This window comes from Orbicella faveolata, unplaced genomic scaffold (assembly GCF_042242905.1).
Source record: "Orbicella faveolata isolate gen_17 unplaced genomic scaffold, um_ofav_v1 contig_27, whole genome shotgun sequence".
NCBI lineage: Eukaryota > Metazoa > Cnidaria > Anthozoa > Scleractinia > Merulinidae > Orbicella > Orbicella faveolata.
In genome coordinates this window covers 98,009-125,631 of record NW_028301555.1, presented here as the reverse complement: position 1 = coordinate 125,631, position 27,623 = coordinate 98,009, and the positions used below count along the sequence as shown (strand labels likewise).

Below are 27,623 nucleotides of genomic sequence, written 5' to 3'. Positions count from 1 at the left end.
ATTGCAAAAAGAGTACCGCTCGTTATTGTTTCTCGATATTTGTTTTGTTTGGTCTATTGTGAATTTTCAAAAATGCGTATTTGGTTCAAGTGGCGTGCTAACGGGGTAAAATTTTAAAGGATCATACAGGTTGGGATTTGAGAATGTGACCGTTAGCCGTGTTAACGGGGTTTTCTTAGAAGAACATATATGGGCGTTTCGCCGTGAAAAAAATAAAAGTGGCCGTAATTGAACGAGGTAACCGTAAGGCAGGTTCCACTGTGATCACTAAATGAACTCTTAATTTGACCCGCAAGATTTGACGGGTGTTGCAGATTCTCAATGGTACCCAATTATTCAGTCCAACGGGTTGAAGTGACATCGTTACGCTCAATTCGCTTTAAATGAGCTGACATATCTTTACTTGAGAACAATCTTTTAAAGGAACGTCTGAAAATTTATCTGCGCGGGTAAATATCCAATTCGAATTCGAAGTAAAGACATATTTTTTGCCTCGTTCTTTGCAACAAATACCTGTCAAAGAGCATGTTGAAAACAGGACCAAAGTAATTACATATTGATTCGTTCAAATTGTTATTCCAATGATTCTTTAGCAGGTTAAAAAATTTTGCCGAGTCAATCGGTCGAAACATCCTAATTTAAAATTCAGGTCTCGTTTGGCGCTAAACATTCAACACCGCTAATCTGTTCCGTGGCAAGAAAGTCATTTTCACACGTCAGTCACTAATCAGGGTATGTGGAATCAATTTCTGTTTACTTTCTTATGTTTCGTTGCTTTAGCTAGGTGATCGAAGTTTCTTTAATGCAGTCATGAAAAGTGGCGTCATGATGTAAACAACTAGATTGCAATACAAACATTACCGGTACATTGCGATGATGACAAATATCAACACTTAACGCCATTTAACGTAACTGTTACTGTAAGAAGCCGATCTAGTATCTCAGTTTTTCTGTCGATTTATGGTCCAAGCGCAAAGCGCTCTCGCCATTATAAATCGATCAGGTTCCGTACCGTTGCGGTCGTCTCGGTAAGCTGCGTGTCAGAGGTTATATATAAGAAGTTTATTATCATATCTCTCGCTCTCATAGATAAAATACGGATTTTCACCCTCGCGAACTGATTTAGCGCAAATACTAAATGCGGCCTAGGAATAAAACAGAGAAAAGATGGAAAGGCTCTCGAGTAAAGCGCGTGGGAGGCGCGCAGACTGTAAAATTTACCAATCTTCCCACGCGAACGCTATTCATGAGAGATATACAGTCGAACCTCCCGTAAGCGACCGCCCTAAGTGTCAAGCCTAGGTGGTCGCTTACGAGAGCTTAGACCATATTGGGTCAAAATTTTGCCGCATTAGCATAAAGTAACTGCAGAGACTTATCCATGTTTTAAAGGTTTTATTCATGTAAAGAGTCAATTTTGAGAAAAAATCCAGTACTTCCCATTGAGAAATTTCCGTCTCTTGTACTACCCAGTAATGCTATAATGTTACAATACCTTATTATCCAGCTTTCACTCTATTATCTGTCCGTTGGTAGCTATTGGTCGCTTACGGGAGGTTAAGAACAAATGAAAGAAAATTCAAATTTTTAGCTCTAAAAGTGGTCGCGGTCTCTTACGAGAGGTGGTCGCTTACAACAGGTGATCGCAACCGGAGGTTCGACTGTAGTTTAAAGGTCAATTCATGTGTCGCTTACTGGTTCACGATGAAAGGAAGAATTCTAATTGGAAGTCAAATATGTATGACTACATAGTTGAACTCTAAAACCCCGGACAAGGGCTATTTTCTTAGAAACCCCGACCTTAATGATTTGCCTCGGTTTATTCAGTTTGTTGTGGAAAACGCTCTATGAGATATCTGGGTCCTTACCTTTGGTCAAGACTGCTAGCAACTGACGAAAAGAGACTGACGATCGACAATTTTAGGAACAGTACAAGGATACTGATTCAACTGTTCTCATGTAGGGTACCTGTTCTAATTGTTAAACATGTACCGCTTGATACTTTCATTGTACTTCCTTTATAAATATTCCTCTATTGTTTATTGTATTTCTAATTTTGAAAATCATTTACATATTCTTAAGTTTACTCTTGTTCGCACTTTGTTTTCTTATTTTAACGTAGTAAATGTATTGTAAATAGATTCTATTAGTTTCACAAGCTAAACATCTTTGACACAAATAAAGTTTATTCATTTAGAGTTAATTGCCACAAGTCGACCTCAAGAGTTTCAGGGTAGAATAGCTAAGCAAACGAGGTCGCGAGCAAGGGGTCATAAACAAGACGAAGGACTTCTGTGAAAGTCTATTGTTCAGACTAATACAGTGACACGGGAGTTGCCACCTGAGGTTACTGAGGCACAAGAAAAAAAGTGTGGTCGAAAATAACGTGTTTTTTTAATGAAAAATGTGATTTCGATATATTAAAATTCAGCTTGATAGTGAGGCCTAAAGGACACAAACAAAAGAAATGAATAAACATGGCCGTTCAATTTCCTTTGTTTGTGTTCTTTAAGCCTCGCTGCCATGCTGAATCTTAATGTACGATAGTGGTCTACTGGATGATACTCGCAGTAAAGTTATCTTTTTCTTTCTATTTTGTTTCAGATGAGTGACTACACAACCAAGAGGCTATATGTCCCTCCCTTACTCTGGCTTGTCGCCCTGGCGATTCTCTCTCATTCAAGGTGTGTCTCGGCCGTCAGACGCCAGGGGTCCCCAATGGTGATGGACCCGTGTTCTATGAAATGCCAAACTGCAGTATTGAGTCCTTGCGTTGCGAAATGCGGAGTAGATGTCGAATGCCAGCAGGAATGCAAAGAGGATTTTAACAAGTGCCTTGATGAGTGTCATGCAAAAATCAGGAAGGAGAAAAAACGAGATTGAAGTAATCGTAATTGTAGACTTTTGTTGGCATGGTAACAATTTCAGCACCAAGAATCAAGACCAAGTCGATTCTCTCCATAATATCTTATATATGTGTGATCATCTTAATATGCTTTTCAATGAATTAATACTCTAACGGGAATTTAATATTCACATGAATCGAGAGCCTATGTTCACCAACTTGGTAGGTACCAAGTCTTGTTCTCAAACACTGTAATTCTTCATCTATAGCGTTTGAATAGCACTGAGTTTTGGCTGTGTTCAAAGTTGTTCAAGGTTACTAGCTCATACATAGTCATTCTGTATTCTCTTCCTACCTGTTCGTCTTAGCCGGCGGGTCCTTAGTACGAAGAAAAGGTTGCTCTCGAGACACGTGATTTGATTGAATAGATTCTTACATTACTATTTTCTTTGATTCAACGATGATGCAATTCCTTCCAAAAACTATCCACTGTTCGATTCGAAACATATTTACCTCCCTCTGGACAACCTGTATTTCTACTGCATCTACATTTGTACGCTAAGTTACAATATTTTAATACCAACCAAGAGGAACTGATACAAGCGACGTTTACGTTATCCTTCTCAATATCTTTGTTAAAATTAAACACAAGGACGTTCGCGCCCATCATGTGCGCATCCTTATTGCCCACGTGATTGATGTCACCACGTCACGCCACGTCATACATGGACTGAAGGAATAGAAGCAAGCATAAGGCTTGGTACGGGATGCGCTAACTTCGCCTACAATTTACTCTCTTTTCTCGGTCGTTCACCACCTCTCTCCCTTCATAGATCACTTCCTTAACCAGTTCGGAAAGGATCTCAATTTACCGTCTTCTGCTAACTACCAGTAAGCTCAGTTAACAGGTAGAATCTGCAATGAAGTCCAAAACAAAGAATTGCTATTTTATCAATGGATCATTATCTTACCTTATTCCAGAAGAAGAAGCACCCCAGGTCCTTTATGTGTCAAGGACTGAAAAATATGCTTGCTTAAAAAAACGATCATCAAATTAGTTTACCACTTTCTAAACTCATATTTGCTTAAGTGTTTTTGTCATTAACACTTTTTTTTCACTCAATCCCATCACTTTCTTATTACATAAGTGACGTTTCCATGACGTCTGTTTGGCGACCTACCTTCCTATTTTTAATTAAAAGAAAGAGAGTAAACGAGTCCAAAGACAACACAACTGTCTTTTGTTCCCGTTCTAGCCGTCTTATTTGATTTTTTATTTTTTGGATAGATTAGGTCTGACGCAGTGATCAGGCCGACGCAAAATGACTTAGCTGTGACAGTAATCATAGCAACAGGTTTATTTGTATTTCAAAATTTTACCTATCCTGAGCCGCCTTATTTAGCGTTAATGTATTTCCTTTTCTGAATGGCTTGACTGGGAAAAGTGAACTGAATATCTATGTTGTTATGTCTGACCGGATTCGCAAAAACATAGCCATAGAATTTGACTTGTCACTGCTAATCTTGCTACAATTCTGTCCTAGAGCTAGCTTTCCACGAGGCTTATCGTAGCTCAAATAGCAGCAAATAGCTCTCCTGTATGCCTTTTGAGGCCAGGAAGACTAAATACACCGTCTTTTCGTTGAATCATGAATTGTACAATTTAATTAAGAGTGCTTTTAACATGAAATTGGACTCTAAATCAACACGAACGTACAGATATCAAAACCGCGGCGGAGAGCCAATCTATTGCTTTCTAAAGGCCTGCACAAACTAGGCCATAGTTAGCAGTAAGCGAACACTCAACATGTTGTCGTTACGTCAATTATCGCCCGGAAGCCACCCAAATAAATTTCTTCCGCGCTAGCGAATCACAGACAGTTCTGATAGTTAGCTAAGCCGAGAACGCCTAAAATTGATAAAACAAGGAAATTCTACTCCCGATCAGCGCTTGAACTCATGTTCTTCTCTCTGCTTGTGGCCATGTTTTGCTCGCAAATAGCAATGTCCCGGATGTACTTCAATTTTGTCGAGCGCGGAATGGCACATCCAGATTTCAACAGATTTTTTTCTAAGTCTTTAGCTACATCAAAGTTCAGAGCAAATGACGCCAACAGCAGCTAGAAATGTCTAGTCCATTGCACGTCTAAGCCCTAAATCGACGTGGCTAAAGAGTTTTGCTGTCTAAAGCAAGCACAACATTATCGCCACAGGGCAAACGGCTTACTGTTACGCCGGAGACTAAATGTGACCCGTACAGTTTACACATCTCCTTAGGCCCGCCTCACGTACGATAATGGACGACGTTTACTAGCAAATCGTTAGAATTGGGCCTTCATTGGACTTAATGATTTCTTCGGGCAGACTTCCTTTAGACAGCAAATACAGAACGCTAATCGGTCGCTCCTTATCAGAGTCACCGCGCGAACTGAATTCAGACGAGTGTAGCCTGGGCTAAACTTAACGCAAATTGAAAAGGGGGTGGGGGGGGGGGGGGAGCGGAGGTCGAGAAATAATGAAAAAATACCTAAATAAATGAAACATGCGGCAAGGAGTTTCTACATTTCATGCTAGGTAAGATTTACAAGCTGCTGTCATAGCGAAAGCAGAAAAAACAAACAAACAAACAAATGAAAAAAAAAAACCAAGAAATCAAAAAACACTTGATTCAGTCTTTAACACCGTTTTCATAAATCCAGACATATATTTCAAGAGAACAAGACTGCATGACCCACTGAAGGTCGAAAAACGAGCGTGTCTAATTTCTGTCGATCTTTCTAAAGCATTTAGAGTCAAACTAGGGAATTCCCTGAGCAGTTTAGGACATTCTGTGCCAATATATGTCTGAATTTATGAAAACCGTGTTAAAGACTTTGCACCAAAATAGCGGGTATGTTTTTGGAAAATCGGTTAGAAAATGTACATAAATATGGCCACGTCGTACCGAGAGTGTTATCTACCTCGTGTACTCTTAATAGAGTCCATACCATGCCTATACAAGCCTTTGAAGTCGCTGCAAATGAGTCGAACGCGCCAAACAAAGCTAAATTAGAGCTTAAATTGATCATTTGGTTCGCCGCGGCACTAATTTAGACAGGCTTAATCTTTGCGATTTCACCTAAATGACCTCGCTATGTCTTTACCGTGGGTTAAATTAGCCAGTCACGCTAACAAGAGCATGGTAAGTACTGGAATCGGTTATTTACCTCTATATTTCAGCCAAAAAGTAGCCGTTACGTGACATTTCATCTCAATAATTATAAATTGCCTATTTTCATGGGACAGCATCAAATTCCCATGTCAAAGGCACAAAAGTAATTAAGTTTTTATCGTTCGTTTTATCACATATTTGATAATAAGTTTTTCTGCTGCACAGCATCTTTGGATTTTAGAGAAGAGCATTTTGAATTGCTGAATTTTCGAAGACATAGCATGGAAATGGACGGGATCGAGAATGGTGTCACGTCTGTTAAAAGTAGGCACATAATGTGTGCATGTGTCACAACTGAATAATGTTTTGACTTGCATTTGAGATAATAGGATGACTTGCTGTGATAAAAATAGCCACAAAACTCAACAATTTCCAACCCAAAGTCGTCACACTCCTTGGGTAGTTCCTTGGGAGAAGTGACTTGGGGCAGCGGAACAGTCTGTAAATGATTGGAAATAAGTTAATTAATAACCTCTTTACCAAAGCCTGTATTAAGGATAGCGTAATTGATGTGTTAAATTTTCGTCGTTGACCGAGCAATTTGAACTGACTCCAGCGAGTAAATAGGAATAACTGGTTTTTCATCATGATTTGCGAGAGCTCAAAGTGGGATATTATGAACTGCCACTTGGAGCGAGTGAGGGAAAAACAGGAAATGTACTAGATGAAAGACACGGAAGTGAAGAAGAGAGCAAGAGATAACGAACGGAGGACTTTGAAAAGAGTTACGGAAGACGCAGAAAGAGCAACAGACAATAATAATCTCAAATAGCTCTACACGAAGACGAAGCTACTAAGCGGATGCCTCAAGAAGCCAAGCATGGCAATAGGAACTAAAGATGGTTAAGTCATCACTACAGAGGAAGATCCAGAAGTGCTTGAAAGTGGAAAGAGCATTGCTAGGAAATGTTGAATGTGGTTTGGTAAGAATCGGATCTTCCTGAAGGATGCCAGCTGGACGACTGCGAAGAACCCATAGAGATGGATACGGGCCCCCTTACAATCCAAGAACTGAAACAAGCCATATCTGGGCTGACGAACGATAAAACGCCCGGTGAGGACAAAATTAGAGTAGAAATGCCGAAAGCCGGTTCAGCAATCGCCTTGAACCAGCTTTTGAATACAGTATCTCAATCTAACGGTCGACAGTGTAAAGCCCCGTCTGACTGACGGAAAGCTGTCTTGGCCAAAATATCGAAGAAAGGCGATTCGTCTATTCTCTCAGTGTGACAACTATAGACGGACATCCTTACTCGCCGTACGATGTAAGACCTTCTGTCAATAATCTCGTTCCCAGATCTCTTGTGGACGAAGCCGAAGGCGAGATCCCCGCTTTAATTTCACAACTGCATTAGTTGTGTATAACTGCGATGTTTAATCATGTCTTCAGAAAGTTTGGTATTGTGTAGTTCAGAAAATGTCCATCCCTCCCCAATGTAAAACGTATTTTCAAAGCTAAGACACCCCCGATCACGTCTGGAAAATTCAAATTATCTTCATACATTTCTTTAAATGTATTAATCCCCCTCCCCCACCAATCCCTTCGTTGGGGGGAAGTATCGCTATTGCCTGGAACTGCACTTTGTAACTAAAATCATACCTTTTCCACGTCGAAACAGAGCTACTTGCAAGTAGCTTTACAAACGGGCATACAATACTGGAAGACCATTGCATCACCAAAGTTTCAATCAGTAACGTTTGGTATTTATTACTAAAGTGCTTAGTGTGATATAACAAAGAGTTAAATTCTTCTCAGACATTCTCCCCTACTCCGCCTTTAGCCGAGACGCGGGTTCAATTACTTCACATTCTGATCGGAGTACGTACTTATTGACTGACTGGGAGGGCCGGACGGGAAAATATTTGGCTCTCGGTCAGGACGTACGGACCGAGCGCAGCGAGCCAATTATTTTCCCGTTCGGCCCGACCTAACTCAGTCAATAAGCATTTTATCTTATGACCTCTTAGCGTTAAAAAGTTTGAAAATTCTGTTTGAACCTAAATAGGACGCGATTACATAACATCAGACGGCCGCGTGTGGAACTACAAAAAAGATTCAACAATAAAAACTTGTCATTTATTTCTTCGCGTCGAAGAAGAAACTCCTCACAATTCATCGAAAAACACGACTCATTTTCTCATTTTTGTTTTTCAATGTAAATCCACAGTTACAATTCATACTAACGGGATTGGCTAACCTGTTTAAAAAGCCAACAGAAAGTTGACATAAAGCTGTCAAAAATATGTCAAAACCATCAAAAACTTAGCGAGTTGCAAAAGTTCGCTTCACGCTTCGCTTAAATTGTCCACAAATGTCCTTCATTTTGAAGACTCAATAAAATGTCGGCGTCCTTTCAAGCTATTTGGTATTTGGATTCTCTTGAACAAGGGAGAACCAGCGACTGAATATAAATGACACCGATGATGGCTCCCGTAAACAGTACCTGGGTTTGCTTACTTTGCTGGCTTTGCTGTGTGGTGGAAATTCAAGCGAGTTTTGTTATCTGGATGAACTGTACGGTAATGAACTTGTGTTCGTACTCAGTTTTGTCTCTTCAAACAACAGTGATGTAGAAACTGCAGAGCAATTTATCCTACTTTACACAAGGTATGTTTGTGATTTCTCTGGTTTAACCAACTTCTTCCAGAAACTCTGGAAACTAGGAAAACATTTAAGCTTATATCGTACTTCGTTTTCTTCACGCTGCTTTCTTGCTTTTGACACACGATGAATTCTTGATGCTTTCCACTGAAAGAAGTTTCGCCTCAAGAGTCTGTTTGCTTATTACAAAGGTCAATTGTCGGGCAGTTCATCCAGAAAAAGTTGTTTTCTTGACCGCCTGTTTGCTTGTTGTTGGCTTCTGAGAAAGTTGTGAACTTCTTCATTTATGAAGAGTGTTGACTTTCTTTCTGTGCCTTCGCAGTGAGTTGGCGACCGAAGTAGTTTTGCATCGGACTGTTCGCCTGGATAGCAAAATTTGTTCTCGGAATGTTTCAGAAATGTTGACTTTCATCATTCATTTTTACAGCAAAAAAAATTGTTTTTGTTATTAACTTGTATCGATTTTGCCGAACGCGTTGCTTGTGGGGCCGTACGCATTTCTAGTAGAGCGGTACGTGTTTTTCCGGCCCTATCACTTCGACTCGTACGGCCCTCATACGGGACCTTTATTCTTATGATTTTCCAAGAAAATTGCGTGCAGGCCCGTACGGGTCATATGATAATACAGCTATTTATTATTTATGTGTCATACTGTAGTTTGGATAATACTTTTTTTTTAAGAAGTTGTCAAGATTACAAACTTTTCATAACAGCCTGGATGTTAATTACTATTATGAACCAGCAAAAAAAAAAAAATTAGGAAAAATGGCAGCACATTTAAAGACGCTTTGCTAAATGCGTGACGCTACTTCAACATTTCTACTAAACTGACAATTTCAGTCAGTGAATCTCTTCCTGAGTTTTTTCACAGTCACAAGATTTAATACAAGAGAAGATAAATATGAACCGTGATTACGTTAATATTTTCAGAGCCTTCCTTGAAATTAAACTTACGTCATTTTAATACCTTATCTGTTCCAGATAAGTCAGAGACTAATGTGATTTTAAGCGTACCACGCATACACATCAACACATGTTATTCCGTTGTTGTTGCGTTCACTACAATCGATCCAATCCTGTCCGTACCATATCTGCAACACCTGATTGCGTGACACTGACACCTTATTAGGAAGATCGCCGAAAACGAGCTCAGGAGATGTGTGGGTAGTTCCATTAAGCCTGTAAAACAATTTTTTGTTGTTACATTCAGCGTTTGCTTTCAAGTCTCCAACAGGTGGCAGAATGGCTTCTTTCTTTGCATTGGTAATGATAGTCAGTAAGCCGTTTTTGCCATACGCTAGCTTGTTTCTGCAGCCCCAGTAGGATTTGCTATTTGGGAAGCATTTGATCGAACCCGACTTGTGGACGAGCTTCATTGTCTTGAGGAGTCCACTCTTTGTGATGTCAAAGGCACCATGCTGGTTATCTCGTGCTCCAAAGCAAACAGGATCTGTGTTTATCTTCTGCCAGTTCTCTAACATGTATTTCAATGATAGGCATCAGAAATAAAAAAAGAAAACTAAAAATAAATAAATAAATAAGTAATAAGTAATAATAATAATAACAATTAATAATAAATAAAACACCTTTTGGAGACAACGAAACTATAAATCAACAAGACTGCTAGCCCCAAAATTAATTGGTTGATAGATTAATCGATTAATCCCTTAATTATCTTTATGGAGGGGATACAATTTATTTTGAGCTACGTAACCAATAAATTAACATGTCGTACCTTCACAGCGAGCCAGGATTGTCTGATCATTCCCATCAGAGTATATCCAGTAATCTCCGTTAACCATCTCATTTCCTTCACTGGCCTTGATCTCACTGCACGATTCAGCAGGAAGCTCTTGAATGGAGCCAAGAGGGACTGCATGATAAAGATGGAAACACTTTAAATAAGATTTTTTTTCAAGATCGTGCAGAAGTAGTTTATTTTTTATTCAAATGTTAGCAAGAAGAAAACAGATGCACTTTGTAGTTTAGTAAACATATCATATTCCCTCGCAGAGCTCCAATAGTCCACGTTCGATATATCAAAATTCAAACATGGGACCGAACTGTCTGCCAAACTTCTATTTTTGGTCTTAGTTGTTTGTCTGTTTTGTATTTTTTTTCCATTATCAATAACTAATTTTTTTGGATCAAAGTCTCTTATGCGAATAACCAGACAGTGGAATCTTACAATAATTACAAACTCAAAGTCCTTTTAACATTTTGATATATCGAACATATACTGATTGCCGTGCACACTTTTCTCGTGCAAACGAGAGCGTTAGTGCGAGGCTGCTATTCTTGATCAGAGATAACTTGACCGTCACTTGGATGCGCCAAATTCTTTTAACCTCGCTCCTTTTCGTCCATATGTATCGCAACAATGTTTTGACAAAGAAATAAAATTAAACTTCTTCATCTAACTCATTAAAGTTCATAGGTGCCTTATTGCTTCCTCGAATGGTAGTGAGAACTCTCGACTGCGATGTGTGCTCCTTGTTATCACTCTGGGGAACTTCAACAATTTTCATCTTAATTGCTCAATCTTCTCTTAAGTCTAAAATAGAACGAAAGGATGCAACTGTTGGCCTAGAATGCTAATCATATGCACATTGTGTTTAATGTATTCTTCTTAATTGATTGAGTTAATTTTGGACGAATGTATAAGTACGTTGCTCTTGGGATTTTGTGTTCGAGTGCTTTGTTTCGAAGGCAGAGCCTATAACGAGACTGCTGAAGCCAAGAGGGAAAAATCTCATCTTGACTACTCCCCAATCTCCTGGCGGCTTCCCAGCTTCCATTGAAAGGTTCACCGCCAAAACAAATTGCTTGCAGCCAAAACACAGGTTAGCATTCAAAATGGCTGCATTGGTAAAAGAGAGACAAACAAGAAAGAAGAATTGAAGTGTACCTCTGTTTTTTGCCAGTTTCATGTAGAACCTTGTCTGATCCGGCTTGAAATCTTCAGGTCTTGCTTCTTTGGTTCTATTGTTCAGTTCGCAGAGGTTTTGACCAATAACGAAATTGTAGCTTTGACAGGTGACTTCTTCGGCACACCTGAAATAGCAGCTTTCATGCCATTCAATCTTGTACGTTTTAAAGGTGTGGCCTCTGAGGAACATTCCTCTAATGGAGTATTCCGCTGCTGGTTGACACTGGGCAGCAGCTTGAAATACACCAATCCGGGACATCAGAAACGCAATTGAGAGCCAGAACTTGGGATTCATATTTAATTGAATGCGTCTCGCAGTGCCTTTTAATTGCTACAAAAGAAATAAAAACGTTTAAAACGACGTGTTAGTGACAGTTATTAACACTACTATGGAAATTTACTTCTCTGAAAAATCGAAGGTCCCGGCCATGCTGTCATCGTTACCTCCTTAGTTAATTTAAAAATTCATATTTTTAACGTGATCACTTTGGCACGGTGGAACTTGACCAAAGTAACAAAGAGACTCTTAATTAAGGTTAGTGAGCCGATGGAGATTCTAAAAATTGATAGAAAACATTTTGTAGAAAATTCGTTGTCTTTTTCTACCTTTATTTTTGAGGCAGAAACTAAAACAGCCTGGTGCCAGGGGTTCCTTCCGTTAGTTTCTCATTTTATTTCTGCTAGCTGATAAAAGTATTAACGACGTTACGTTGCAAGAAGGGAATTTCGTCTTCTTGTGCCTAAACTCGCTCAATTATAACACTGTTTCACTTACACTACTTGCAACCTTGCTAAGGGTGATGATTACGCCACCACTTCTGAATTTAAAAAAAATCTTGCCGATGTCCTCAAAAAATTAGTGGTAAAAGTAAATTGTTCTTTGGGTTTTAAAGAGACGGCAGAAAACTATTTCTTCAAGTGCGTATTTTTTCTTTCTTTCTTTTTGTTTTTTGAATTAATTACAATCCATCGTCACTCGTCCGACAATGTTTTTGTTTTCAATGTGGTCTAATTTGCTCTTGATTAACAAGATTTAGCCATTCATAGCTATCGTTGAAAAGGAAGCACGAGGAATTCACGTTTCAGAAATCAAACCAACTTTTCGCAAGACTGGCAAAACGCAAAAATTGCTCTCAGCAAACGAAATTTTAAATTTGATAACCTACAGGCGCAAATTTAGTGTTGTAAAAGAATTGTACAAATATGCATATCGTTGCTAAGCTTATTTCCACCGCGGAATTCAAAAAGGACTGATTCGGGAAGTCCTCTGTATTGGAAGCCGAAAAATAGGTTAACAAATTGATCTTAATATGTTACACTCCTACCTCCGCTGTTGAGACATCATCTTTATTTACTCCTCTTTGTTACTTAATTTGCTTCTATGGGGATTTACTTGTTGTTAAACGGATGACATTTGAACGACTGGAACTGGAAATACTTCACCTGTCTTTATTGCTCTTGTTCTTCCTGCTTGATTTTGATAGCTTTTATTTTAAACATCAGGTCAACAATGCATTGAAAAAAAAAAAAAAAAACCGAGTACCCTCACTCTGTAGTCGACTGAAAATTCTTCGAGAACTTTAACTGATCTTCCCCTTCTCTTCTCGCTTACCAATGTTAACATTTGTTCATTCGGAAACGTTTTCCGCTTTGTATTCAACATTTATCCAACAGCTATTGCTATACACTTCTTTTTCTGGAAGACGGCAGGTAAAATTCTATAAGCGACAATTCTAGTGTCATCTTGCGATTCTTGTGACGAATTATGTTTAGATTCAATCGCTGGAAGTACGAGAGCGACCAAAAAAGCTTTGTCAGCCCTCTCAACTAGTGTTGGTTAATTTAACGTTTTTCTGACAAATTTCCTTCCATTGCAAGCATAGATATCCTTATTTGAGCTAACAAAAGTGAAAGCAAAAGTGCAACACACCTATTCGGCATAACAATGCCTGCGTTAACTCTTTCGAATCGAAGAGAAGTTTTCCTTTGCAAGTCTGGAAGTTTCTTCAGACGTTTGTTGCAAAAGTTTCATGGCCAATCTAAAGATGTCTTAGTTTTCAGCTGTCAATGAAAGTCTATTCAGTTTATATTTCACTATTGAAGCCTGTTGTTTTGCAAGAAGGGAAATTCGTCTTCCTGTGCCCAAACAAGTTCACTCAATTATTGACATAGTTTTACAAACATTATTTGTAACCACACTAAGGGGATGATTACGCCACCGTTAATATTTAACTTCTGTCATGCAAAACTTATTGGTAATAGTGTATTGTTCCTGGGACTCAAGAGATGACAAATCGAAATTTTCCCAAGCGCAGTTATATTATCTTTGATTTTTAAATCAAAAATGGATTATTGCTCCAATCTTATCGACGAGGCTGGAAGCGATAACAAGTCCCTTTTTCGCACCATCGACCGCGTTCTCCACAGGAAGCCCGAGAAGTGTCTTCCGTCTTGTTCCTCGGCTAGAGAACTTGCCAATAATTTTATCACTTTCTTCGAAAATAAAATTATCAATATAAGATGTAAACTCGAAGCTGCCGAAATGCCTGATCTCTTCTGTACTTTGGATAAATTAACGCTTGACTGTCAGTTAAATGCCTTCTCACCTACTTCAATCGTTGAACTTTCGGAAGTTGCACGCACTGTTGTGTCTAAGTCTTGTAGCCTGGACCCTTTGCCTGCCGTCTTGTTAAAAGAAAATTTTGACATGCTTCTACCTACGCTTTGCAGGATTGTAAACTTGTCCCTGAAATCTGGATATGTGCCTCCTTCACTAAAAACCGCCGTCTTACTGCCACTACTCAAGAAACCATCCTTGGACCACGAAATCCTTAGTAATTATAGGCCTATCTCAAATCTCAAGGTCATTTCAAAAATCATCGAAAAAGTTGTTGCAGTACGTCTTCAGGACTACTTGGAATCCAACCAACTTAATGAACCGCTACAATCAGCCTACAAGCGATTTCATAGCTGTGAAACCGCTCTTGTACGTGTACACAATGATATTTTGCGTGCCATTGACGATCGTCACTGTGTTATACTCCTGCCACTTGATCTATCTGCTGCTTTTGACACTGTTGATCACGACATTCTTCTAACAAGACTGAAATCCAAGTTTTCAATCTGTGGCACTGCCCTTGAATGGTTTCGTTCCTATCTTACAAACCGCACACAATTTACCTTAATCGATGGAAAAAAATCACAGTCTCATGAGCTTAAATGTGGAGTCCCCCGAGGTTCGGTCCTAGGGCCTATCCTGTACTTACTTTATACTGCACCACTGGCTGACATTCTACGGTACCACGAAATGCAATTTCACTTCTACGCTGACGATACTCAGTTATATATCTCTTTTTCAACAAACAACGACGTCGAATTAACTAATACAGTTGGAAAAATTGAGGAATATTTGTCTGATCTTGACAAGTGGATGTCTCTTAACAAGCTAAAACTGAATAAGGACAGGACGGAACTTCTTTATTTATGCTCGAAACACAACCCGCAGCAGTCTCTACCACCAATCCGTTTTGGTCAAGACATAATTCAGCCATCTCAATTTGCTAGAAACATCGGTGTGATATTTGACCGTACCATGACTATGCTTCCGCACATCAGTTCTATTTGTAAATCAGCTTCTTATCATCTGCGCAACATCTCCCGGATAAGGAAATTCTTATCTACGAAAACCACCGAAATCCTGGTCCATGCTTTTGTGTCTTCCAAACTCGACCACTGCAACTCTCTTTTGTACAATGTACCGAAGTGTGCTTTAAAAAAGCTCCAGTCTGTTAAAAACGCCGCTGCCCGACTTATCACCTGTTCCCGATAGTACGACCACATCACTCCAATACTGAAAGAATTACACTGGCTTCCTGTTTCTGATCGCATTAAATTCAAGATTATATTACTTACCTTTAAGGCTCTTCATCAACAATCTCCTGTCTAAATTCAAGATCTAGTAACGTACTACCAACCTTCCAGAATCCTCCGATCATCACACTTTCTACTTCTTAACCCCACGAATTTTCACCTGAAGACGTATGGTTCTCGAGCTTTTGCTGTTTCCGCTCCTGAACTATGGAACAGTCTACCTGTTTCTATCCGCTCATGTAACAATCTAAGTTCTTTTAAATCTAAACTCAAAACTCATCTTTTTAAGAAAACTTATTATTCGTACCGATTTTTACTTTTTATTACTTTCTTAAATGCACATTTTTAATTATTAAGATTAGTACCGCTCATTTTGGCGAATTGTACAGCGCCTAGAGCAGGCATGGATAGGCGCTATATAAATATTTATTTATTATTATTATTATTATTATTGACTCTTCTCTGTCGTTTATTAATTTTCTTTTAATCGATATCAGTATTTACTTTGATATTAAATGGATGACATCTGCCTTACTTCTGTCTTTCATAACTGACAGAATTGGAAATACTTCACCTGTCTTGATTGCTTTTCCTCTTCCTGTTTTCTTTTACTGTTCTAATTTTTACTTCGCGGACTTAATCTCAGTAAACAGTGAAATGATGATCTTTCGTTTATAACAAGACCTTCTCTCCATGCTGTAAGTTTGGAGGGGGGCCAATAAATTGATATTGCGCGAAATTTTTCCATGTAATCGCCTCAGCATTGTTAAGAGGATTAATCGATCTTACCCATTAGTGATCTCCTCTCCTCACCGATGCTAGTATTTGCTCGTCCCGAACCTTTTATAACTATTATTATTATTATTGTTATTATTATTTATTCTTTTAATTTTCATTCATTTATTTCCACTTTGTGTTCTAAATAATGGAGAGCTTTTGGTAGTAATATCTTAAGCGTAAACATGGCAGTTAAGCGACAACTCCAGTGTCACCTCGCGCTTGTTTGCTAAAGATATAAGTAATTGCGCCTAGATTTAAACGTCTTGTAATAAGAGCATTTAAAAAGGTGTTTATAAACCGTCTCTGGTGTCGGTTTATTTAACAAACTACCTTCTATTACAAAAAATACTCAGCTCGCTTTATCCACACGTTAAAATATACAGCCTCAGCTATACGCAAAAGGAGACAATTTTTCCTTTACAAGTCTTTATAAGTCATTATTCGCGAGTTTGTTGCATACTTTTCAATAGGCCTAGGCTCGATTTTCGTCGCTCTCTCTAACATAGTTTTACAAACACTACTTGTAACCACGCTGAGGGCGATGGTTACGCCACCGTTAATATATAACTTCTGAACTAAAAAGATAAAAAAAAAACCATGAAGCTGTCATGCAAAAATTATTGGTAAAAGTGTATTGTTCCTGGGACTCTAAAGAGATCACAAAACGAAATTTCCCCAAGCGCAGTTATATTAACGCTGATCCTATAACGATTTTTTGTTGTTAAGTGGTTTGATTGGCTGCTGATGAATAAGATTTAGCTATTCATAGCTACCTATTAAGAGGAAGTAGAATTGTAAATTCACGTTCCCGAAATAAACCCAGGTTTTGGCAAGAATGGCAGAACGCATAAATTTCTGTGATGCGACATTTCTCTATTTTAAGCTGTTTTACTTTACTCTGGACTTCATAGGTAAACATGGTGATTTGGCGCTTCTTAAGACTTATGCATCATTATCATATCCAGTTTTCTACATAGTATAGACAGCAGCTTTCTTCATTTTTGAAGTGAGAGTGCCTAATTGTAAACCCTACACGGTCACTTTTAAAATTCTCTCGCTGATTTCAAACATAAGCGTTTGGTTCTTCGCTTTCTTTTTAGTTCTGTATTTCTTTTAAACGTCATCCTAATCTGGAGGTAAGCAATACCTCTTACTAACCGAGTTCGAGGCCCATACTGTAAGTTACGGAGGAGTTTTTCCCCATCGATTTATGGTTCAAGCGCGAAGCGCGCGGGCCATAAATCGAAGGGGAAAACGAGGATCCGTAACTTACAGTACGGACCGAGAAGACGAGGTTAGTAGGATATTTATTGTATCTCTACTGTGTGTCTAACGGGCTCGGGAACGATTTCTATTCACGCCGAACGGCTTCAAATTTCTGATGCACCTTGAAAGCAAAACGACTCAATTTGAAATCATTGTTAAGTGACTCTTAAGTCGTTAGTATGTTTTAATACACAATTTTAGAAGTAAAAGAAAGTTTTAAACTTTTACTCGCTAAAAAAGCTACGAACACTTGGCGATAAATCACGAAACATGTTGGCAACAAAAACAGCTTTAAATTTAAGCGGGCCGTAGAGGAGAATATGGCCCGCTAAATTGACCAATCACAGCGCGCGTACTAACTGACAGATATAATAAATGATGTGAAGTTTATATGAAATAATTCATATATGAACTGCGGTTGTAGATGAGAGTGAAGAATGATCATCGCAGTTAATTTTCCAATTTAAGCAATTGGAAAGAGGAAGCCTGAAAAAATCAGGGCTTCAACGGGATTCGAACCCGTGACCTCCGCGATACCGGTGCGATGCTCCACCAACTGAGCTATGAAGCCACACATTGGGAGCGAGGTCAATTAATTGAGTTCATATCTTCCCGTGAGGAGTGAAATGATGTGAAGTTTATATGAAATAATTCATATATGAACTGCGGTTGTAGATGAGAGTGAAGAATGATCATCGCAGTTAATTTAACACAATTAATTGACCTCGCTCCCAATGTGTGGCTTCATAGCTCAGTTGGTAGAGCATCGCACCGGTATCGCGGAGGTCACGGGTTCGAATCCCGTTGAAGCCCTGATTTTTTTCAGGCTTCTTCTTTCCAATTGCTTAAATTGGAAAATTAACTGCGATGATCATTCTTCACTCTCAGATATAATAAAGGTAAATACAGTAAACGCTTTCAAAAAACGAAACGAAAGTTTAATTTCCTTTTCTTTTCATAGATAAAACTCTCATTAGTTCGGGAGGTAGTTATAAACTCCCCAATGTGTTACCGAGTGGAACAATAAATGTCGTTTACAGTAGTGCAGAAAATTAATTCAAACGATAATCATCGAAAATTGCGCTTTGTTGTTGGGATATTTCGGCGATATCCCAGCAATGTATTATAGCAGAGCTCCAGCAGCCGAAGGGCCACCAAGAGGAGCCCCATACTCATATAGGAAAGAAAAAAAAACCAATGAGTTGATTTTCCAATGGTTATCATGGTTAGCGGTATTGCTCGTCAGGGCGCGTACGCACGACGGAGTCGCTCAAGTTGGCGGCCATACTCCAAATAATAGGTTGACAGAGAAATGCAGCCTTGCTTTACCGTGTACTTCTTTGATATTAAACATCCATATTATGATCAATTGACACCTGTCAAAACACGGTATCCGCTGACCAGAATCACGTGACCATATCAAGGGCTCAAGTTTATAGCTCATTGAGGTCGCGTGTTTTTTTCGAAGTTGACCGCTGACCAAGAGGTGGTTTTCTATTGGATCACGGGCTCATCTGAGGCTAACCCGTTGACAACAGGGCAGGATTGTTCGGAAGCCGGGTAACGCTAACGCAGGATTAAAAGTTAACCGATTTATAACTTTTTCTTCCATACTTTTTATTTTTGCTCCTTTGTTTTGTGTATATAGTGATTATTAAAACTCAAAACAGAAGGCCAAACAATATGCAGAAAACCTCAACGCAAAGTTACAAAACTCAAATCAAAATTCTACCTTTTCTTAGGTTAACTTAATTTGGCTCTGAACAACCCGGCCCAAGAGCTACGCTTTTAGGCTGGCCTAAATCTACATATTACATATAAGCGACCAGACTCGCGATAGCGATATGCCGACGAGATATCAGCGCTTCCTTTTGATATCTCGCTCGGTAAAATATCGTTCTTGATAAATATCGCCTTTTCGATATCTCGTGGAGCGAGCGACGAATTCATCTCGATACATAGCCCTAACGAAATCTCGCCATAGATATATATCGTATAGTGAGTGACCCATCATCGCGAAATATATTTCTAACGAAATAATGCCACGCCGATATATCATAGAGCGGGATAAAATTCTCTGCGATCAAAAATCAAAAAAAAGGGCCCTGGATTAGCTGGCACGCATAAATAACGAGAATGACGCACTGACATTGTTATCTAAGTCAGGACAATTGCAGAGCAGCAGAAATGATTTGAAAACGCGAATACAGACAGTTTCATTCTTCTCTGACATTTTTTCTACCTCTTTGGCCAAGACCGGCGGGTTAAATGAATTTCCAATCTTAAATTTTAAACATTTGTTTAAAAAGATGGCCACTTACAAACATGACAGCCTGGATGCTAATTACCATTATAAATTTTCACAGCAAGCAGTCTTTGGTAACGTCATTGTTTACATTTTTTTCTCATTAACATACGATTTTGCAAATAGAAGCCATCACGCTAGACAAGGCTTGACTACAAACATTTCAAAATTTTTGGCTCTTTGGGTGTAACATTCGAGGAGAAATTGGCTTTCAACAACTGCAAAATTTCTGGGTGGCAAAAGCGCTAATGAGCTCATACTTAGATTCTTTGTAAAATTTTGAGTTTTTAAACAGGCGTAACGCAAAAAGTGTTCAATAAATCGGGCTTAAATTCCTCGGGACATTTAATTATGCTATGCCCTTTCACTATTTAAAACTTATGTTTTTCTAGCCTCGTCAGAAACTGTATCGCTTATGCTAATGAGGCAAATATTGTAAACAAAGATTCTCCTATATCAGAAAGATATGACAGCACACATAATGCTTCGTCGCCCTCGTAGCTGCTTGCTACTACCTCATCGATTAACATGGTGACTTGGTGCTCTTCAAGATTTAATACACCATTAGCAAAGTCAGTTTTCTATTTAGAATAGACAGCAGCTTTCTTTATTTATAAAGCGAGTGTGCCTAATTTATAAAAGGTGTTTGTAAACCTTTCACGATCAGGTTTTAGGTTAAGCTCTATAGTTTGCGGGATAAAATCTCCAATTTGTTAAACGCTTCCAGAAAACGAAATTCTGCGTTTAATTTCCTCTCTGGGTTTTTCCTAATTAAAGTGCGTATGAAGTAAAAAATAATTGCTGCTTATTTGAAAGGCTTTTCAAAGTAGAGAAGAATGGTGTTTCCCTTTTTGGAATATCTTTTTTCGTTCTAGAGATATTGACGTTTTAGTATTATGCAAATAAGGAAAGTGATGACGTCATTGGTGGTTCCACTTGAACAGTAAAACACTGAATCAAGAATAACTCTAGAAATATTGAAGCAGTGTTCTTCAAACTTGGCACCACAGATTTCAGATTTCAGATTCAGATTTTTTATGTGCATCACAAAAGAAACAGAAAAACACCTTCTGTGTTGTTGCCATGGCAACACTTTTGGCTCCAGTCTCTTTCTGTGAAAAACCAAATCTGCCAATTTGCAACCCTTCGAAAAGGCTCGGAACACGCATGATTCCCATATTGTCTTAACTCTACCCACTAGATTGTTGGGAGTGGATGATCCTTGTTTAAGATAAAATCTGGTAATGTTAGTTTTAATGAAAACAGGTCCAGCGGTCTAACTGTTGTCATGGCGACGGCATGACGGGTGTCATTTTGTTTCTTTTGCGATGTACATTTTTGATGCAAAGTTTAAAGAACACTGCTTTAATATTTCTAGAGATATTCTTGATTGAGTGTTGCAATGTTTTAATGGAACCACCTATGACGTCATTACTTAAAGGTCGTGGACAAACATGTTGAGCTCGAGAGCTATAACTGATCTTGCCCTTCTCTTCTCGCTTACCAATGTTAACATTTCTCATTCGGAAATGTTTTAATCTTTGTATTCAGCTTTTATCTAACAGCTATCGATATGCACATCTTTTTCTGGAAGACAGCAGGTAAAATTCTATAAGCGACAATTCCAGTGACATCTTGGTATTGTTGTGACGAATTATGTTTAGATTCAATCGCTTGAGTACAAGAGCGACCAAAAAAGGTTTGTAAACCCTCTCAAGTGTCGGTAAATTAAACCTTTTTTTTGTCAAATTTCCTTCCACTCTCTATTTTTGAATTGCCCATAATTCACTCTCTTTTCCCCCCCAAATTTTGCATAAACTTGTGAAATGCTCTTGGGATTATGCAGACCTCCCTAAAGTATTTTACAACAATAGTTTATGTAAAATTGGGGGGGACAAACAGAGTGAACTATGGGCAATTGGAAAATAGAATATTGCAAGCATAGATATCCTTATTTGAGCTAATAAAAGTGAAAACAACTTAGCAACACACCTATCCGGCATAATGATATCTGCATAAATTCTGTAGAATCCAAAGAAGGAAAGTTTTCCTTTACAAGTCTGGAAGTTTCTTTACGATTTTTTTTTTCGCAAACGTTTAATGGGCAATCTAAAGATGTCTTAGGTTTCAGTCATCAAAAGGCTTTTCAGTTTATATTTCGGGTTGCTTGTAGGGCCACTGCGCTGCAACCTCAAACAACGTTTTACTCGATCAAACCGCCGACGATCTCTGTTCTAAAGCTCCCATCTTGTAACTTAACTTGTTTGAAGCCGGGAACCAAATCAAATTGACAGAACCGAAAAGATGACTCTCATGATAAAATAAATAAAGACACAGCTGCGATGACAAAGCTATAGAACAGAATCGAGAGCTTGCAAAATGTTTTACCAATTATTGCCATTGTTTTAATTCAGCGAAAATTTGCAATCTGTTTCATGGATCAGTGAGTTATAATCAAACCCCAGAAGCGATTCCCAGTGAGCATAAATTTGTTAGCACGTCATCAATACACTTCCTCAGTTCACAAAAAAGAGAATCGAAAACTGAAAAATAAAGCTTAGCTGTAAAAAGTGACCGGTGGTAAAATTGTGGTATGATATAGATATTTCTTACCTTATCCGAAGCAGAAATTTGAAAGAAGAGACATCCGAGGTACTCTGTGTTGGACTCTGAAATATGTATTGACTAAGTGATCTTAAATTAATACACCCAGGGCTAAGCATTGTTGAGGTATCATCTTTATTGGATCTTCTCTGTCATTTATTAATTTTCTTTGAATAGAGATCATCAATATTTACTCTGATATTAAATGGATGACATCTGCCTGACTTCTGTTTTTCACAACATAATTGGAAATACTTCACCTGTCTTCATTGCTTTTTCTCGTCCTGTTTTCTTTTACTGTTCTAAATTAAACTTAGCAGACTTAATCTCAGTGAACTGTGAAATGATGATCTTTCGTTTATAACAAGACTTTCTCTTCATGCTGTAAATTTGGAGAGGGGTGGTGGGTGGCAAAAAATTGATATGGCGCGAAATTTTTCTATGTAGTCGCTTTGACAATGTTACGAGGATTAATCGATTTTACCCTTAAGGAATCTCCTCTCCTCACCAATGCTAGTATTTGCTCATCCCGAACCTTTTATTATTATTATTATTATTATTATTATTATTATTGTTATTATAATTATTATTATTATTTTTTTTTTTTTTTTAGTTATTTTCACTTTGTGTTAAAAAATATAGAGCTTTTGGTAATATTATGTTAAACATAAACATAGCAGGAGAAATTATTTCCCTTAAAGTCAATTGACGCTAAGCGTATAGTTGCGCGACAACTCCAGTATCATCTCGCGCTTCTTTGCTAAAGTTATAAGTAATTGCGTTTAGATTTAAACGTCTTGTAGTAAGAGCTTTTAAAAAGGTGTTTATAAACCATCTCTGGTGTCGGTTTATTTAACAAACTGCCTTCTATTACAAAAAAAATACCCAGCTTGCTTTGTGCAAAAGTTAAAATATACAGCCTCAGCTATACGCAAAAGGAGACAATTTTTCCTTTACAAGTCTTTAAGTCATTATTCGCGCGTTTGTTGCATACTTTTCAATAGGCTCGATTTTCGTCGCTCTCTCTAACATAGTTTTACAAACACTACTTGTAACTACGCTAAGGGCGATGATTACGCCACCGTTACTATATAACTTTTGAAGTAAAAAGATAAAAAAAAATAAAAAACCTTGAAGCTGTCATGCAAAAATTATTGGTAATAGTGTATTGTTCCTGGGACTCTAAAGAGATCACAAAACGAAATTTCCCCAAGCCCAGTTATATATCGCTGATCCTAAAACGTTTTTTGTTGTTATGTGGTTTAATTGGCTGCTGATGAATAAGATTTAGATTTTCATAGTTATCTTTTAAGAGGATGTGTAAAATTGTAATTCACGTTTTTAAAATAAAGCCAGTTTTTGGCAAGAATTGCAGAACGCATATATTTCTGTGATGCGACATTTCTTTATTTTAAGCTGTTTTACTTTACTCTGGACTTCATAGGTAAACATGGTGATTTGGCGCTCCTTAAGAATTTATGCATCATTATCATATCCAGTTTTCTACATAGTATAGACAGCAGCTTTCTTTATTTTTGAAGTGAGAGTGCCTAATAGTAAACCCTACACGATCAGTTTTAAAATTCTTTCGCTGAAAACATAAGCGTTTGGTTCTTCGCTTTCTTTCTAGTTTTTAGTTATATATATTTCTTTTAAACGTCATCCTAATCTGAAGGTAAGACAGAAAAATACAGTAAACGCTTTCAAAAAACGAAACGAAAGTTTAATTTCATTTTCTTTTTATAGATAACACTCTCATTAGTTCGGAAGGTAAACTCTCCTATGTGTTACCGAGTGGAACAATAAATGTCGTTTATAGTATTGCACAAAAGTAATTCACACGATAATCATCGAAACTTGCGCTTTGTGGTTGGGATATTTCGCCGACGCGTCGGCAATATATCATAAATATAAGCGACCAGACTCGTGATAACGATTATCCGACGAGATATCAGCGCTTCCTTTTGATATCTCGCTCAGTGAAATATCGTTTTTGGGAAATGTCGCCTCGGCGATATCTCGTAGAGCGCGCGACGAATTCATCCCGATATATCGCCCTAGCGAAGTGTCGCCATAGATATATATCGTATAGTGAGTGACTCATCATCGGGAAATATCTTTCTAACAAAATAATGCCACGGCGATATATCGCAGAGTGGGATAAAACTCTCTATGATCTAAAGTCAGATAAAGAGTGCTGGGTTAGCTGGCGCGCATAAATTACGAGAAAGACACACTGACATTGTTATCTAAGTTATGACAATTGCAGAACAGCAGAAATGATTTGAAGACGCGAATACAGACAGTTTCATTCTTCTCTGACATTTTTTCCACCTCTTTGGCCGAGACCGGCGGGTTAAATGAATTTAAAATCTTAAATTTTAAACTTTTGTTTAAAAGATGGCCACTTACAAACATGACAGCCTGGATGCTAATTACCATTACAAATTTTCACAGCAAGCAGTCTTTGGTAACGTCATTGTTTACATTTTTTCTCATTAACATACGATTTTGCGAATAGAAGCCATCACGCTAGACAAGGCTTGACTACAAACATTTCAAGAGCTTTTGAAACTTAGTACATTGGTGAAATTTTTGGCTCTTTGGGTGTGACATTCGAGGAGAAATTGGCTTTCAACAACTGCAAAATTTCTGGGTGGCAAAAGCGCTAATGAGCTCATACGTTCTTTGTAAAATTTTGAGTTTTTAAACAGGCGTAACGCAAAAAGTATTCAATAGATCGGGCTCAAATTCCTTGGGACAGTTAATCATGCTATGGCCTTCCACTATTTAAAACTTATGTTTTGCTAGCCTCGTCAGAAACTGTATCGCTTATGCTAATGAGGCAAATATTGCAAACAAAGATTCTTCCATATTAGAAAGATATGACAGCACATAGAATGGTGCGTCGACCTGGTAGTTGCTTGATGCTACTTCATCGGTTAACACAGTCACTTGGTGTTCTTCGAGATTTTATACACCATTAGCAAAGTCAGTTTTCTATTTAGAATAGACAGCAGCTTTCTTTAGTTGTATAGCGAGTGCGCCCAATTTATACAAGGTGTTTGTAAACCCTTTAAGATCAGGTTTTAAATTTAAGTCTAGAGTTTGGGAGATAAAATCTCCAAATTGTTAAACGCTTCCAGAAAACGAAATTCTAAGTTTAATTGCCCTTCTGGGTTTTTCCTAATTAAAACTCTATCATTTGGGGGATAAAATCTCCACTGTGTTACCGATCGAGTGGAAAAAGAAACTTCAAGCACAAATTTCCCTTTATGTTGCTTTTCTTATATGTATTCCGTGAGCTTCAGGGCTCAATAGAAATACAGTTTCTCTCTTTCATATCATTGCTTAGCGTTTTTCTCTCGCGAAATTTTTAAAGGACTGATATGCGAAGTCCTCTTCGTTGGACCCTGATAAAATATGTTGACAAAGTGATCTTAATATATTGCACTCCTACCTCTGTTGAGACATCGTCCATTATGAATTCTTGTTTCTTTATCATTTAATTCGCTCTCCAGTAAGGATCAATATTTACTTCGTTATTAAACGGATGATATTTGAATGACTTCCGCCTTTAACAGAAGAACTACAAATACTCCAGCTGTCTTTTGTGCTCTTTCTGTTCCTGTTTGATATTCCTAATTTTCATTGTGAACATCAGTTTAACGATGCATTAATAAACCGAGGAATACTTTCACTCCTAAGTCAGCTGAAAAGTCTTGGACAAAAATGTTGAGCTCGAGAGCTGTAACTGATCTTCCCCTTCTCTTCTCGCTTACCAATGGTAACATTTGTTCATTCGGAAACGTTTTCCGCTTTGTATTCAACATTTATCCAACAGCTATTGATATGCACATCTTTTCTGAAGACGGCAGGTAAAACTCTATAAGCGACAATGCCAGTCTCATCTTGGGATTCTTATGACGAATTATGTTTAGATTCAATCGCTGGAAGTACGAGAGCGACCAAATAAGGTTTATAAGCCCACTTAAGTGTCGGTTAATTTAACGTTTTTCTGACAAGTTTACTTCCATTGCAATCATAGATATCCTTATTTGAGCTATTAAAAGTGAAAATAACTCAGCAAGACGCCTATCCGAAAAATGATACCTGCATTAATTCTTTAGAATCGAAAGAAGAGAAGTTTTCCTTTACAAGTTTGGAAGCGTCTCCCCCCTTTTGTTGGAAACGTTTCATGGGCAATTTGAAGATATCTTTGTTTTCAATCATCAAAAATCTATACAGTTATATTTCGGTTTGCTTCTCAGGCACACTGCGCTTCCACCCGAAACAACTTTTTACTCGGTTAAACAGCCGACGATCTCGTGCTAAATAAATAAATAAGAAAAAATCTTGTACTGTCTTCCATCTTGTACTTCTTAACTTGTTTGAATCCGGGAACCAAATAAAAATTGACCGAACTGCAAAGATGATTCTCATGATAAAACAAATAAAGACACACCTGCGATGACAAAGCTAGTGGGCAGAATCGAGAGTTTGCAAAGTGTTTTAACAATTATTGCCATTGTTTTCAATCAGCGAAAATTTGCAATGTGTTTCACCGATCATTGTTAGCGCGTAAATTTGTTAGCACGTCAATACATTTCCTCAGTTCACAAAAAAGAGAATCAAAAACTGAAAAATAAAGCTTATCTGTGAAAAGTGACCGGTAGTGAAATTGTGGCAAGATATAGATATTTCTTACCTTATCCGAAGGAGAAGTTCGAAAGAACAGACATCCGAGGTACTCTGCATCGGACTCTGAAATATGTATTGACTGAGTAATCCTAAATTAATATACCCAGTGCTTAGCTAGCACTGATGAGGCATCATCCTTATTGGCTCTTCTCTGTCGTTTATTAAGTAATTTTCTTTGAATCTAAATCAATATTTGCTTTGATATAAAATGGATGTCATCTGCCTGACTTCTGTTTATCACAACAGAATTGGAAATACTTCACCCGTCTTCATTGCTTTTCCTCGTTCTGTTTCCTTTTACTGTTTAATTTTATACTTAGCAGACGTAATCTCAGTGAACGGTAAAATGATGATCTTTCGTTTATAGCAGCAAGACCTTCTCTTCATGCTGTAAATTTGGACGGCGGCCAATAAATTGATATGGCGAGAAATGTTTCTACGTGATCGCCTCAACAATGTTGAGAGAATTAATCGATCTTACCCTTAAGTGATCTCCTCTCCTCACCAATG

General features: G+C 38.1%; 1 protein-coding gene and 1 long non-coding RNA gene across 2 annotated transcripts; one reads left to right on the top strand and one right to left on the bottom strand.

Moving 5' to 3' along the window:
- Positions 1–211: 211 nt before the first annotated feature.
- Positions 212–4,079, top strand: LOC110053104 (uncharacterized). The gene is made up of 2 exons (XR_002297110.2): positions 212–732; positions 2,605–4,079. It is a non-coding gene; the product is annotated as an uncharacterized LOC110053104 (long non-coding RNA).
- Positions 4,080–7,738: 3,659 nt separating this feature from the next.
- Positions 7,739–27,164, bottom strand: LOC110053082 (uncharacterized). The gene is made up of 4 exons (XM_089296946.1): positions 27,121–27,164; positions 11,567–11,918; positions 10,394–10,531; positions 7,739–10,132 (listed from the first exon to the last, which is right to left on the bottom strand). Exons 2-4 carry the CDS (start codon positions 11,880–11,882, stop codon positions 9,663–9,665), a joined length of 924 nt encoding a protein of 307 aa, XP_089153072.1. The 5' UTR covers positions 11,883–11,918; positions 27,121–27,164; the 3' UTR covers positions 7,739–9,662.
- Positions 27,165–27,623: the final 459 nt, after the last annotated feature.